At 36.5% G+C, this 16,386-nt stretch overlaps 1 protein-coding gene across 4 annotated transcripts in view; it reads right to left on the bottom strand.

The window, feature by feature from the left end:
* INSC (INSC, spindle orientation adaptor protein) overlaps nucleotides 1–16,386 on the bottom strand; it is a 141,023-nt gene that overhangs the window by 44,203 nt on the left and 80,434 nt on the right. For all 4 annotated transcript variants that reach the window (XM_027700900.1, XM_027700924.1, XM_027700910.1 and 1 more), the window contains exons 5-7: nucleotides 15,755–15,878; nucleotides 12,946–13,059; nucleotides 7,619–7,744 (exon numbers count right to left, since the gene is read on the bottom strand). In XM_027700900.1, coding sequence (XP_027556701.1) covers nucleotides 7,619–7,744; nucleotides 12,946–13,059; nucleotides 15,755–15,878 — 364 coding nt within the window. The remainder of the gene's footprint in view (nucleotides 1–7,618; nucleotides 7,745–12,945; nucleotides 13,060–15,754; nucleotides 15,879–16,386) is intronic.

Genomic DNA, 16,386 nt, shown 5'->3' with positions numbered 1-16,386 from the left:
TAACAGAATTGAAATAATGGCCATGACCTCAGCCAAAGCAGTTTGAGTATACTTTCTTCCTATAGTGAACTGGCAACGTACCATAATCCTGCACTAACATGTCTGTCTTTATTCAGTTCCATGTCTCCTGAATAAGGCATAAGAAAAAAACCCCTTGCTTTCCTCTTTCCATGATAAAGTAGGTACCACCATAAAGCAAACAAATTTTAGTCTGATGTGTAACTGGTAGAAGGTTTTCAACAGACCAAATGACACTGAAGAATTTAGCTACCCTGTTGGGTTTAGAGTTTTTTTCCTTTTGTTGTTCTTGTTGTGAGGTTTTTGAGGGGAGAGGTGAGGGTGGTGGTTGAGGGTTTATTTAAACATATTTTCACACTGTTTTTCAATATTCAGAAATATGTCACTTCCTTGACTTCCAAAGCACTTTGCCTTAGAACTGCAGCCTGTTGCATCTAAGATGTCAGATTCTGCAATGACTTAAGAAGTCTTCCTACTCTTGCCTGGGATTCTGCTGAAAGAGGCTGCATTTACTAATTATGTGTACATAGCTACGCAGTTAGGAGGTAAAACTTGAAGCACCACCTTATATATACAAAGCCAGCAGTTGAGGAAGGGCAGTTGCTGCACTCTTGAGATATGATTTAATGAATCTTGCAGGGGCTCTGACAGAAATGTAATTTGCCAAACCCAGCACATTTTTCACTGCCAATTAATTAAACAGCCTTACTGAGAAGAAGTGTCCAGTAAATTAAAGAGCTGCAAGCCTAGAACTTCACATTATCTAATTGTGCTACAAACTCAGCTACTGAAATAGATATGTCTGGTTATCAAAAAGGCTATGTGAAAAGCAGCTTTAAAAATGTTGTTCCCCACACTATTCCTTAAGGTTGACTTCTAGTTCTTTCTCACTGTAGCTCTTAATTCTCATGTGACTTACACGATTACCCAGTGACAGCAGTGAGACACAGTTCCCAGCTCCAGCTATCAATGCCACCAAGTTAGAGTCTGCTCTGCACTGCATGTCAAAAGTTGCCAGAACTAGTCTTTAAAAGGTTATCCTTCTCTCTCAAAATTCAGAAATCTCTTTATCCATTCTTGCTTACTGTTCATAACTTCACAATCACAATTTCAAAGCCTGGCTACAAACAGCCATGGAAAATGATCAAAAACAATGTTCTAGAATGGAAAGAAGTGCATTATGCAAACCAGAAGAAGAGTTGACTCCCCAGGCAAAGGGCTATAAGAGGAATATATCACTTGGACCCTACCCACCTAAATCATTTCACATACTTTTAGCACACAAGCCAGTGCTCTGTGTTTTTAAGCACACAGAAAGTAAGTTTCTGGTCTCTTCCCAACCATGAAGCTAACAAAATTGGCCATAAAAATTTTTCATATAGAAAAAAAAGAAACTTTAACACAAAGCTCTTCTCTGAGGAGTGAGAAAGGCTAACAGGTTGAGGCAGACCTCTGTGTTTTCTGAGATTTTCTCATTGCTGAAAGTCTTATGAATAAGCCACTCTTTGCCATAATAAAAATCAATACTTCACTGCTTCTCAGAAAGCTGCACACTACTTTTGCACTTCTTGAAAAAAGGAAACAACCTATAGACATGCTTTTAAATCTAGCAGCCTGTGAGTTTCTCCCTCCTAGTCACTGACAACCTCAAACACCTTTTCTAGAAGTCTATTTTTACTGTTTTCCTTCCCCCAATATTTTGTATTTGGAATAATAAAATATGAAGACAACTGTATAGTTTGCTCAGATCAGGAAAACTTTCGGTCTCTTGTATGGTACAAAGTTTTTTTCCATCATAGACCAGGTACTATGAAAATTAAAACATTCATGATTGTGGAGCATTCACATGCTGTGACAATGAAACCGGCTGGTCACCAGCTAACTTTTGTGTTCACCCTTTGAAGTAGTGACTGTACCCTCATACCGCCCAAGCTCTCATAATCAGAACCCTCTCCATAATTCATAGAAACATAGAATAGTTCGAATTAGAAGAGATCTTAAAGATCATCTACTTCCAATCCCCTTTGCCACAGGCAGGGAATCTTCCACTCGGCCGTGTTGCTCAAAGGCTCATCCAGCCTGGCCTTGAACACTTCCAGGGATGGGGCATCCCTAACTTCTCTGGGAAACCTGTTCCAGTGTCTCACCACTCTCACAGTGAAGAATTTCTTTCTAATACCTAATTATCACTTCTGTCTCACCTGACAGTTAAGTGAACTTAAGTGGTTTTAAAAGATAAGATTACTTCATCTGAAACAAAGTTACTCCATGGTTTTGATAGAAGCTAATGTTTGAAACTGAAAGCTCAAAGTGGTTAGAGCCGAATCAAGTAATCAACACACATTTGCTCAAAAGCTAGGAAAAAGTTGTCGTTACAGGTTCTGTAATAAACATTTTATTTAATTCCCCACAAAAGCTTGTTTTTTTCAGTGGTATCATTGACAGACTACACTCCCATCATGCAGAAATTATTATTGTGTATAACACATGGTTGTTCTGAGAAGCAGACTGGGTTCACAGTGAATAATAAATTTTTAGGTCACTCATGCTTAAGAAGTCCTTGTGAAATTCATAGTTTCCCAGACACAAAATTTGTACACTTCGTACTTGCTTCGCCCTTCTTCAGATTCTTTTCCTGGAGGTAATCTGATATAATGTGCTTTAAATTAAGCATTCAAAGCAACTTATAATCTATTCCGAGGCAATTTTGCATAAAGCACATTGATAAAAGCTGTGTCATTTGTTAAAAAGAGGGGTTTATTAGTGAAAGTAACAACTGTTGTCACTGGTGTCTCTGGATTATCTCCTCTTAATGAGTTGATCCCAGGTGTCTTACTTTCTGGAGTAGTTTAAGTAGTGTAAGTAAACATACACTGCACACTGTTAATATTTAGGCAGCTGCTGGAATGACTATTTGTATAATCATTATATTTTTGTAGCAGTTGAGCCTTGATCTAGGTCTCAGCTGAGCTGAATATTTTTAATGTAATAACATTTCACATGCACAGTAAAAACTGCAGTACATTACACTATTTGCTATTTATTTCTGAACTAGCTCTGCAGCTCTTTTATTGAAGCAGGAAGTTCATTGTAGCAGAAGCCTCAGTGAAAAATCAAACAGCTGAACTCCAGGTAGGGCAAAAAGTAGAAATCCATGCCTTTTAGCACCACCACTAACAGCCTTTGTACGGAGAGACCTGAAGCAGAGAAACTGCCACAGACTTTAATGAGGCTGCATGTCAGCAAATGCAGGAAGGAAAAAGGCCAAAGAATTGCTTTAGGCAAAAAAATGTGCTAAAGATGTGTGATTGTAGTCAAACAGAAACCCCATTTCCAGGCAAGGTTGCTTCGTGTTGAAAACAGTATCTGTTAGATTTTATGTCTGTCTTGGCAACGAAAACAGTATTTAAAGTACAGTTGTTCCTAACACAATTTGCAGGATGTACATTATCAAGATCACAATATTATTTTTTTGAACCCTAAGTTTCACAAAATAATCTATCCCAACTCTGTGACTCTGTTGCCTAAAGAAAATTCAGGGAGAAAAAAAAACTCCGAGGTAATTTAGTTTTGGAGGTGAGATAAGGAAAGGGTTTTAATTTGTGCCTAGGCATAAGAGTACAAGATGCACGCATACCCCCTGTGCATCAGATGTTACGATTTATAATACTGTCTGTCCAATCCAAAGTTTTCCCACCCTGTGGCTTTTGCACTGATCCACCCCTGGTCCAGCCCTGGGGAATTGGGGCTAGGGTGATAGGGTTGGGGAATGTGTGTAGTTTCTGTGCTAAGGGTAAGGGAATAAGGGTTACTGCTTCTAAATTTACTTCTACTATATAACTACTTATAAAGCTTATAAAAATTAGGAAAATAAAAAAAACCCATATGGACCTTAAGGCATCTCTCCCCCATCCAACAGTCCTTCCTATATGGTAACCCTTGAGGTGAATTAAATTTTCAAAGCACACTCATAAATGTTCCGATATTCTACCCTCCAGAATCCTCAACAAATATCTGTCTTCAGAATCAATCTCCCAATACATCATTGTATTTCTGTCCTTGATCTCAGGGCAGGATACACCAACATGTGCAGCACTAATATTGTCCCTCAGTTTCAGTTGTGCTCATCTTCCACAAACTCCTTTCAGTTGCTCTGAAAGGAGATTTTATGTATTTTCTGTATTACCAACTACCTGTATTACATATTGTCTCTACATAAACTCTGGAACACCTAAATCAAGAATACCCATCTTTTCTGACTGAGTGAGCTTTCCCCTGAAAACTTTGCATGCTCAAAAGCCACAAGGCACAGATGATGAGGTTCTCTTGGGTACAGGGATGGGAAGCTATAGGAATAATGTGTTCTGATTGTTTTTCCAGGGTCTCTCTACTCCTCTCTGAAGTGGGACTGGTCAGACAGCGGAGACCAAACAATGATCTCAAACCTGCTGCTGTCACAGGAGATTACAAAATTAAAGTGTACCAAACAACCAGACATCTGCAAGCAGCTTGAAGCACCAAAATTACCACTTATCAAGAACAGCTTACATAGAACATTTATTTACACAGTCCTCAGTCACGAAATCAGCTATTTCTTCACGATTTTTCTACTTTAATTGCCTGACTAATTTGTTACTGCTGAGTTCCTGGAGCTCTATAGTTCAACATGCAACAAAGTAACAGTACTTTTTCGAAATTCAGTAAAGCACTTGCAAGTGAAACAACAACTATTCTAAACTAGCATTTTAACCTACTGATTCTGCTTTATTGTACACACAGCCAATTAGATTCACCTAAGTGAGAAAAAAAATCATTGCAACAACTACCTTGTCACTGCAATTGTAGCAAAGATCAACTTGTTTATCAAGATGGTAAAAAAGTAATAATGACTTTGGCTTTTTCTATATGTGAATGGGAAGAGCAAGTATTTTTTTTAAAAAATGGAAAGAAATATTTTTGTTTATAATAGGCAATTTTCTACATTGTGTTACTTTCCTTTTTTAGTATATGAGGACAGTATTTTCATATTATAATCCAAAAACTTATTCAAGACAAATGGTGTAAACCCAGCATGGTATCATTCACATTAAACTTGCACCAAGTATAAAGAAATATAAATATAAATAAAGCTAAATACTCAGGTGTCTTAAAGACAGATGTTAAAAAGTTAAGATATCCTCTACTTGGATTGCTTCCTGTGAACTACAGACTTCCTTGCTCACTTTCTAAATAACACCTACATTAATACACGTTCTTGCCACTGAATTGGCAAGATCAAAGAGCACTGGATAAATAATAAACAATAAATAAACAATATTCCTGATGTCTTTAGTAATTAAGCACTGCAATTACTCCAGAAAGTATACTACCCCGTTTTAGTTCAACTCTCAGATAAATGTTTCATTAGAAATTATAGCTCTTGATGCTTTCTTTTAAGTGGTCTTCTAAGCACTTTAATGGCTGTAAATTCTAATTGAAAAATAGAGGAGGGAGGGCTTGTGTGGTTTTGGTGGGGTTTTTTTATCTTGATTTGCCTAATCTGAATCTTTTGGAGTCCAAGCCTTTTTGGGATTTTTTTTTTATATGGAGTGTCTGTCATTAAAAATCAAATTCAAATTGCACTGATGTTTTAATGCACTAGGTGGCATAATGATATTCACATTAGAGCAAATTAAATGCTTCACTAGCACCCAGTACTCAATTGGATAATAGAATCCACTCTTTGTGACAAATAAGAAGTCCTATGCTAACTTTGGTAATGATAATACTGTTAACTGATAATACTAATACTGTTAACCCTCTTTTTTTTTCTTTGAAAGAGTACTTCAAATTTTGGAAGAAATAAACCTCTCTTTTTTAAGTAAGACAATATAAAAAACTGGGGTATTGTTCCCGTCAAAATACTGGTCATCTGAAACATGCACTTTCCATTGATTCCCTGTGTCAGAATACCTCATTGCATCTAAATAAATGTACAAAAAGGATGAAAAGAGAACACAAAGAGCAGTAAAACAGTCTTGCTTACTATCATTCCTCAGCTCTCTGAACTGGCAAACCTGGGCTGTCACCTTCTGATAGATAATTTACAGATGACATACAGTTGACATGGCCTATGTTAACATCCGTGAGCACTTGGAGGCACATTAACCTCCTCGCAGAGAGAATGTCTTTGTTTCTTTTGACATATGAAATCACACATTCTCACCCAACAGAAACCCAGGCCACATAACATACTGTACTGCGTACTGGACCCACATAACACACAGATCTTCAGTAACACAATTTTGGGCAAAGAAGTTGACAGTGTGATAACCAAATCTCCTTTCATAAACCTGTCTGTTCAGTCAGGTGAATAGGATTAATGTCCAGGCCCTCATGTTGCAGACTTAAGTTTTACCAAGAGGTGATTTAAGAATTGAAGGTCCTTGAAGGGGGGATTTCAGTTAAAAATCCCTTAAACCCTGCTCCAGTCCTGATTGTGGTAAAGCTTACCCTGATAAATTTAACTTGTGACCAACATTAAAGTAGATTAAAGAAAGATTTTGAAAGTTATCACTTTCTCTGGGATTTCATCAGCTTTGATATGGGCCACATTAAACACATGTTGACGCTGCCAGGAATTGGACCAGGTGAGATAAATCAATCTTTTTTATTTCTAACTCTATTAATTCCTCTATTATAGTGGACATAATGAAAGATCCTTTTAGACTGATTCTGGTGTCAGTCTGAAACAGCATTATGTCAAAAAAAATTTAAGTCATCTTCATTTACTGTAAGCTCAGAGACTTGCTTTTTGCTTCAGATGTTCTGTCACAGTTTGCTTGAATTTGGGGCAGTAAATTACAAGATACGTCAATGTAAAGTGGCACTGAAATCATTTATCATTAACTTGAAGAGGCCATTATTCAGCTGTGGAAGATGACTGTTTTATGAAATACAAAGGATGAGATCATGATTTAGTGACCAGAAGTGTTCATTTTCCAAAACATAACAGTATGTAGTGAGAGTGAGAAAGGAATGGAGCCTAAACTGTTGATACAATTTTATCTGGATAATGTTTTGATGTTGGCCATCCCAGTTAAAATTGGCTTTCGTAAGACCTGCTGCCGATTAGCAGACACATTTTTTGTTTGGCTAACAATTTTATCTGTCCCACTTCTTTGTGTGTAATTATAACTCTCACAAGTTACTTCAGTACCACAAGTAGCTGCCCTACCAGAGCATCAGGAAACGATTTAAAGAGGTATAAAGCTTTCTCTCTTTTAAGGATTATTTGAAATAGTGGAGTTTCTAAATAAACACTCCAGAGAGTCCAGAAATTATAATTTCTCTAGCTTTTGTGACATAGTCACCAACATGTTTACCTGTTTTACCAAAATTATCCACACTTAGGAATCTTATTTGTGAAAGGGTAATAGAATAATGCTACTGCTGCAGCTAATTTTGTAAAGGCCAAAGACGTTTTCAGCACAGAAGAGGTGAGCATAGTGTGGAGCATCATCAGTATCAAACACCACCATATTATCAATTCCTAGAAGAGATTAAAGACAGCACTTCTCTGTTTTATGATGCAGTCAGTAAAGAATACTGAAGTGCCTACCTTTTCCAGCTGGTGCATCCCTTCCTCCACACAGCAAATTGATGCCAAGGTTCTCAGTGTCTGGGGATAAAGACATCTGAAACAATCCTGGCGACAGATCTTAAAGAGAGTGACTACACCTCCTTCCTGTAGGGGAAAAACAAAAATCAGGAAAGCAGCACTGAATGTTTCCCTAGTATTTAACCAAGAATAGGCCGGGGGGCAGATTCCTTTAGTGATTTATCCAAATTACTATAACAACTCCAAAGTGATGTTAAGCTCACACAGAGAACTCAAGTTGATTAATGCTTGTACACTAAGTGATGAAAAAGTGATATAATCTCAGTAGGAGGTATGCTTAAGTGATTGACTTTTACCAATTACAAGCTCCATTTAAATTAAACTTGACATTCGCACAAAAATTACAAAGAATTATCAATAGGTGGCAATTAGAGTGACATTTAAGTGATAGTTCAGTCATATTCTATTAGTATAAAGCAGATTTTTGTTAGCATATATTTCCCATTCCTCTATATTTCTGAACTCCACGCAATATTTACGTAATGCTAAAAATTTGAACGAGAAAGTCATGCGGTTGAAGAGCTACTGAAAATAAGGTAGAAATAGGTGTCAAGTTCTATACAGATACAATTCCTATCTTCATCCTCTAACAGATAAAATTTGCATTACTAAATGTTTTTCTTTAAATGCAGCAATAATGACAGAGACTTGGGTATCTATTAGAGTAGCTATCCTTAACCATTTCCAGTACAGTTTGTGTTAGCAAAGCTCATATAACAAATGGAAGGATATAAATAAGTACCAACAACATATGCATTTCGTGTGGTGGTGATTTTTTTAATTATTTTTCATTTCAAAATATTCTGCTATCTCTTATATTATGCAAGAGCAGACACATAATGGAGAGAAAAGCATTTCAAATATTGATTACAGACAAAGATCTCAGACTAAAGTATTCAGATCACAGCAGTAAATTTAAAAATAGTTGAAATCATAGATCAACTGTAAAATACACCCTTCTTTTTAAGTTTGTTTCTGTAGCCTTTGTTTCATTTTTTTTAGATTAATAGAATGATTTTTTTTCCTCCACCATTTGTGTTATTTGAAAGCTCAACAAGCTATACTGACTTAAAACCTCCAGACTACAATTCAAACTTCACTCACTTTCAGAATTCTATACTTTTGTACTAGTTCTCCTTGAATACTATAAAGAATAATAGTCCAAGTAAAGCCCACTATTCAGTCTAAAAAAAATTTATACCAATTTATATAGCATTAGAGAAAATTAATACTTAAATATATTTTTCAGATGGAAGTTTTATATCATGTCTTTACATACGTATATGGAATTTCTTTGACATCAGTGAAAACAGTAAGCTTACTGAAGTTTGCTAAGAGTAAAACTTATTTCTGGAATTGTAAGAAGTGCTCATGTATCTGTGTGAGTTATTTTATATCTAACATTGTTATATATAACCTATTGCAGAAAGATATTTCTGAGTCTTTAAATTAAAAAAAGAGGCAGTACACTAAAAAAAAGTTCAGTTATACTTTTCCTTCCACAAAAGGATACTGATATTTCACCCAAGGAGTAACTAAATTATCTGTCAAAAATATAGGGGAAAAAAAGCTGTTGCAGTGTCATCCCCAAGCCAAAGGTAATGGTTTTGTTAGGGTTTTTTTTTAATTTCATTATCAATTTGAAATTTCCCACAGTTCAACAGAATCAGAGATGATCTTAACCTTTGCTGCAGTCATAATAAGTAGAAGTTTATGGACAGTACTAATAAAGCTCAAGCGATGTTGGCACATTTGCTTCAAGCCTTCTGTGTGACAAATGGGTGCCCTACTTTTCCCTTTGATGGACAGGAAGTGATTTATCACTGCGTTCATCAGGAGGAGATCTAAACTGTTTATTTTGTGCCTTGTGTGCCATTACCAAGCTGTAAAATATTGATCATGAGTAATGAACCTAGAGATCTGCAAATGAAATATAGGATAGGTAGAAAATACTGAGCCTGATTCTGTGGCTTGTCAAAATCAATCCCCTCACTGGAATGAGAGCATTTCTCAGAATTTATTCAGTTTTTTAAAGCTTCATTCCCTGTATCTTTTGCAATGATATCAAACTATTCCATCTGACAGGGATATACATAGATTGGCCAAATGGGTAAACAGTACCATTCAGACAAAGAAATATAACATTACTGAGTTTTGCTTGCTTTGGAGATTAGCTTGCACTTTTCCAAAAGTTCCCAATATATATAAAGTATGCTTTTATTTATCCTTTGCAGACTTTTTGGCATTTCCAGTTTTTGACCAAATAACACATGAAATGCTGTTCTTGCTGTAATTCAAGTTTCATTTGGGACAGGCTTCACACACTCTGAAGCAGAGAAGAAGAGAGAGGCACTTGCTTTACTACCTGATGACCTACTCCTTTCGTATATGGGATTAATAGGAATTCAATTTTTGGGGATATCCTTGGGACACTGTTCAGAAGGGCTAGATAAAATCACCCAGAATACAATCACCAACAGTACGTGAAAGAGATCACCTGGATGAAAAGCCCCACTTTGCATAGTGAATTGAGTGAATAAAAAGAGGAAGGAAAAGGCATTTAATTCTAAGGGAATATTTTGCAGTTTCAGCCTGAAAAGACTCAAAATGCAATAAATTCTCATCAAGCCTTTGAAAACAGTTGTAATTATCTTGATAGATGATCTCCAAAGAGACCTTCATAGTAAATACTTGCTGGAAAAGGTAAGGTAAGATGCATTAGAAGCTTCTCAAAGCAACTAAACTGCTGTGCAGCCACAAGGAAATCAGTCAAGCATTCTCCAAAATGGGTGATAGGCAGATATGACTATCTTCATTTTTGATTCTTTCTCTTTTACAAGACTATTATTGCAGTTCATTACAGTTGGTATTGGACCCTATCATTGGTAAAATGGATTTTTCAAAAAAGACTTTTTTCTTTGTAACTATATGTCCCAGCATTTATTTATTATAACTCTGGAACAGATTTTTAACTAATTCTCCTTCCTGGTTGTTAAAAAGCCAAATCTATTCATAACCTGTTTGCTCCAAGTAATGCTAATTTTCTTATTATGTCCTTGCTACTACTTATTTATGTTAGAGACCTTAGGCTTTATACCTCTGACAGCTAGTGAGAACTACTAGCTGGCTGCCAGGGTGAGTCAGCAACATGATTCTTTCACAGCAGATTACAAAGTTACGTGCTGAAAAAAAGCGTTAAAAAATGCCTCCAGGTGAAATAAAATTATAGGTGATGCTTCAGCATACAGGGGAGCATTTCAAAGCCTTTTTTAATTTCTGTAAAATACTAGCAGGGTATGAGGGAGAAGGAGGGAGAAGACTGAAACCCTTACCAAATTGTAAAGAGAGAAATCAGTCCCTGTAATATCGTAGTATTACAATACTGTTGAGGGTCTTTTTTTGCATGTCAGAGATTTTGGTGTACTTGAGAGCTGCAATTTATAGCTTAGGGCAGGAAAAAACCTTACAACAGTGTGCCACAAGATCACACTTTGTCATGGAGAGTAAGACTTTAAGGTTACATGAAAAAATTTGTTGAGTTTTGCTTTCACGGTAAACAAATATTCCACTTCTCTGGCTAGTTTTTACCAAGGATAATATGACAGTTCTCAAGGGAACTACAGTATCTGTGGAAGGTTTTGGGATCTTTGCATGACTTTAATCCTTTCTCATCCTCATAATGAGTGAATGCAATTTCAGATTTTTTTTTTAGTTTATTTTTTTTCAAATCACCCTCCATTTTTACTGTTACGGCTAACTATTCAAGTGGCTGAATTTGCAAATCTGATCTGTTACAATTCCTCTGCCTCCTTGTTCACTGGTGCAAGTAACTGAAGCAATACAGAGGGCGAAGGATGATGGTGAGTCAGGACAAATGCATTTTACAGTGCCCAGGGGAGACAGACACACAGGACAGGTGATTCAATCACAGCTGTAATTTGGCAACCAAACATCACTTAGGATTCTTTGCGTAAGGGGATGCATTTCCTCAGCTATAAACCTGTGACACATCCAGGCTTTTGCAATATATTAGTTGAGTAATTTATGGAAAGCGAGACTTCACGTCTGCTAAATTAAACTGTTAGGGAAGTCACAAAATTATAAAAAGCACAACATCAATTTTCATTAGTTTGTTAGTTCCGCAGTTCCTCAGTACTCAACATTTTAACACTCTTTTTGGGTACCACTGAGTGGAGCTCAAATACCAATTTAGAAAAAATTAAACCTCTCAGGCTGTTGGCAGAATCCACTACACATTTCTGAGCCTACCTCATCCTCAGCCTTCAGAACAGAGTAGTACCTTTTATGGTGTAAATATCCATCTAAAGGCACATCAGAAGTCAAATTAATCAAATGTTGCTGTTCAACCTCATCTCTGAGTAGGACAAGGAATTAGCACACCACTACATAAGCAGAAGCTTAAGGAGGGAGGTTTTCTTTTTTCTACACACCCTGTGGTTGTGATTATCCTATCCTCAGCATCATACAGTGTCCCACCTTTCTCACTTTTTCAAGATCCAGGTGTCCTCAAAGGTGCAAACTCTTCAGGGATTTCCAGTATCATTTATTTTGGCAGAATGATTCATTTGTACCAAAAGTTAGCACCAAGTATTCAGTAAAAAAGAACACACACTGACAGAAATAGTTGTAATGATACTCTTTTGTTAAAGGATAATAATGCATGCAAAATATTTCTAAATTTACATCTTTAATAATATTTCTAACATCCCCTGTACACACAGCTGAAGAGGTCTTGCTGTTCCTCTGTGTAGTCAGCCATGTGCATGGCCAATTGTAAAGTTTCTCTCTACTTACGTGGCTGGTACTTAAAAAGTGCTATCAGGAGAGACATTAAAAATCTTCCCAAATGATGCATACCTCACGTGATACAGAGACAACCGTAATTGAAGCAATGCTCAGAAGCCTGTTGGAGCTTGCCATCCTGCTGAAGATGTTTGCACAGGTATCAAGCTTTATTAAATTAAAGATTGGGGGGCTGTGGTCCGTTTTTAAAAAAAAAAAAAAATTCTTGTAAGATGGTTGTGGTGGTAAACTCTGCAAAGTAAGGCTTGCAAAATCAGCAAAAGAAGAAAAAAATACTTTCTCAGAGTAAACTTTGTTGTTCTTTAACCTAGATTATTAGTCTCCTGAAATACGTAATTTCATCTTGCACCGTACATTTCAAAACTTGCAACCACTACTGCGTTAAGTAAAATAAGTTGCTTGTACTACCACTTTGCTTTGGATCACTCCATATATGCCCTTACCTTAGCTATGATACGGCACAGATGGGCACCTTCCTGGGTAAGGCTGAACAAACTGCTAATCGCCGACTCGGTGACGTGCACACTGTCTGACAGCTCTATTTGTCTCAGCAGGTTCTGTGTGACATAACATAATAAACATAACTCACTTCCAATTAAAGGCATTTGTGTTAGATCACTGGTCTTGGAGGTCTTTTCCAACCTTGATGATTCTATGATTCTATTTTGTTATTCTATATCTAAAGACAAGATGCAGTATACAGCCTAGTTCTTTAATCATCTTGCTTCTTACCCAGAGAAAGAAAAGTTGGACAAGTCAAACTGATAACACTAACTCATTTATCATTGCATTTGAATAGGTGTAACCAAGAATAGTGATATTTTAAAAATAAATATTAACAGAGCAAGAAAATGGGCTCATACCTGAGAATTCAGCAAAGAACTCTTCAGATATTTAGTAAATTATTATTGGGTTTGGCCTGAGATTGAACCAGAATTTTCAGAAGACAAGTAATTTAGCTTAGTGTAAAAGCTGATCACAAGGTTGCCAGCTTATTTATAAGGAATATTGCTATACCTTTTCTTACACTGCTTTCTAAGCCTCTGGATTCATCACTATTCTCAGACTACACAGAAAATGTCATTGATCAATACAGGGAGTTCTCATAAAGAAATATATGAGGTTTTCTCCAATGTACAAAACAGATTAGATATTTTTATCTTTGTATATAATTATATTGCTTTTGCATTTGTGTCACTGCAGTTCAACAGAGAAGCACAGCTGTCAGAAGAATATGAAGTTTATTTCATTTTACTCTTTCTGAAACAAAATAGAATCATTAGAGGAAGAACTAATTACATTTGCTGGGAGGAAGAAGGTAAGCATTTTTATCCAACTTTAAAAGAAGAGCAAGGAAGTATACCACAAATATACTGTTATTTATACAAAATTCAATTACCTTCCCTTTAAGAGGCTCTGTTCTTTCACCTTTAGCATTAGAAAAATGTTCCATAAAAAATATAGTTTAACAGTTCACATTTGGATATGAACCTGTCCTGAATAAAATCCTGATACACTGATTAGTAAAGAAAGCTCTTTACACAATGCAAGCTGAAAGTTCTGACCTCTCACACAGTCACTTAGTCTGATTCAGAGCAACAAACTACCCACAGACAATGTGTTTTTTTGGTAGAAGTGGGCACACAGGCTGGCTGAATGGTTCAGCAAACTGTTCTTAAAATTATTTTTATTTACGAGTTCTAATTCAAGTCCTTCAGCCCCACAAATACAAATGAGATGATGTGGAGTAATAATTCCACTCCCTTAAAAGAAAAAGGGACTAGGATTTCATGCAGATGCTGAGATGCCCAAAGGCAGAAATATCAGCAGTGAATAACTCTTCTTCAGATTGAAAAGACTGAGCACTGAAACAACAACAACCTACTCACTGAATTTGCAATATGCGAAGTTATTTACACACCTCAACTCGTATGTAGCATTTCGTATGGATCTCATAATTCTTAACCAAAGCACATTAGCAAGTAGCTTGTTAACTGGACTGCAATTCTGCAAATGTATTTTATAGATTCTCACCTACTAGTAATCATCTTCTAAAACTAGAAGGGGTGTTTCTGAAAGAACCGCTTGTTTTGATATCTTAATGCATCAAGGTATGTTAGAATTTAACCAATACCACACACTAATTTTGTTTTAGCACTCTAATAAATACTAATTAACTATTTCATGTTCACTAAGCCTCTCCTGTCCTCTTTTTCTGCAGGGACAACAAAAAAATTGCAGCCTAACATCTCCTCTAAAACATGGACAAATTAATTGGGCATAAATGAGGAAGACTAGGGGACGCAAAGGGATTTCTACCAAGATCTCAAGAAAGAAAACAGTATAAGTCATTATAGATTGGTTAGGCTTGCAGGTTGCTACTATTTCAAGAATGGTCTAGCGGAAAAAAAATTAATGCATTTGCAATCTCAGACTAATTACTCGGCATATTTCACAGAATCGGAATCACAGCATGGGTAAGGTTGGAAGGGACCACTGGAAGTCATCTAGCCCCACCTCCCAGCTCAAGTAGGATTCCCTAGCACATTACTTAGGATTGTGTTCAGGCAGCTCTTGAATATCTCCAGGAAAGAAGAGTCAACAACCTCTCTGGACAATGTATAAGCTGTACACAACACTATATTTTATCACTACTTCCTGGAGTCTAAAACATGCATTGTTTAAAATGTGTGCTGCAATAATATACTTGCTATATATGCGTGTTTTTAAAAGTTCAGCTTTTAATGAGAATTACTGAGAATAGGAGATAATTTTTTTCCGAGGTTTCTAAAGGAAAGTCATGTCTGTATGAAAGGAAGAGAAGGAGTTTCCAAAGACTTTATTGACAAGACATTGTCCAGAAGTTAGCTTGCAAGAAAGGAGAGAGATCAGGAAAAGTAGGTAGGTAACGTGGTAAGCCACAAGATCATTTTGTCTGGGATTTGAGTTTATTGGAGAATTTGAGAATACAATCACCTAAATCTTACTGCAACATATTTGAATTACTGATCATGGGTTTGTTGAAAACTGGGAGTAGTAATTCTAATCCTCCTCTTAATCATAGAATGGCTTGGGTTTCAAGGGGCCTTAGAGAATATCTAGTTCCACCCCATGCTATGAGCAGGGACACCTTTCACTAGGATCAGGTTGCTCAGAGCCCCATTCAATCTGACCTTGGGTCATCAATGGATGGTTGCTCCCTCAAGATTCAATCATTTCAGAATACTTTTTTTTTTTTTACTATAAACTCACCTGTGCCTCATGTGTTAAAACCAGCTCTATCAACTGGCCAAAATACTGGGCAACGGTGGTGAGTGTTTCATTAATACAAGATTTCATAGACTTCAGTATCTTTTCATCTTCAGTCTGTATGCACCTGAAAATAAAGAGAAAGGAAAGGGGTGAAGGAAAAAAAGACGCAACAGACCTGACTGTCAGAGATGAGGCCCGTGTTAGTAATGGGGATATAACGGGAATTCAGCTGTTGACAAGGGCAATGTCTTCATGCTAGTAGCATCATTCCAGACTTTAATCAAAGCTTTGTCTGCACATAGTAAGTATACCATGAAAAAACAATAGTGGACATTACTGAATAATTTTGGGATAACAATTAACTTCACAGACTGCAGGCCAAATTTTGCTGCAGATGCTGTGTGTTCATACTGTGTAACTCTGCTCTTTTCCACTTGTGCTGATAGTTCCAGTCAGTCTCAGATGTTTGCATTTCAACTGCAGCTGTGCACATCCATCCATTGTTCGTAATCAAAGAAGGGCTTTCATTTCTTTACCTTTTTTGCCATAGTTTAATGATAGCAGCATAAGGATGCAGAAATGAATGTGTGTCCAGATGAGTTAAAAAGCATACTCAAAAGTAAAATTTGTCC

Source organism: Neopelma chrysocephalum, unplaced genomic scaffold (genome assembly GCF_003984885.1).
Source record: "Neopelma chrysocephalum unplaced genomic scaffold, ASM398488v2 Primary Assembly neopelma1_24, whole genome shotgun sequence".
NCBI classification, from domain to species: Eukaryota; Metazoa; Chordata; class Aves; order Passeriformes; family Pipridae; genus Neopelma; species Neopelma chrysocephalum.
Note: the sequence above shows the minus strand (reverse complement) of the source record. Positions and strands in the feature narration are given on the sequence as shown.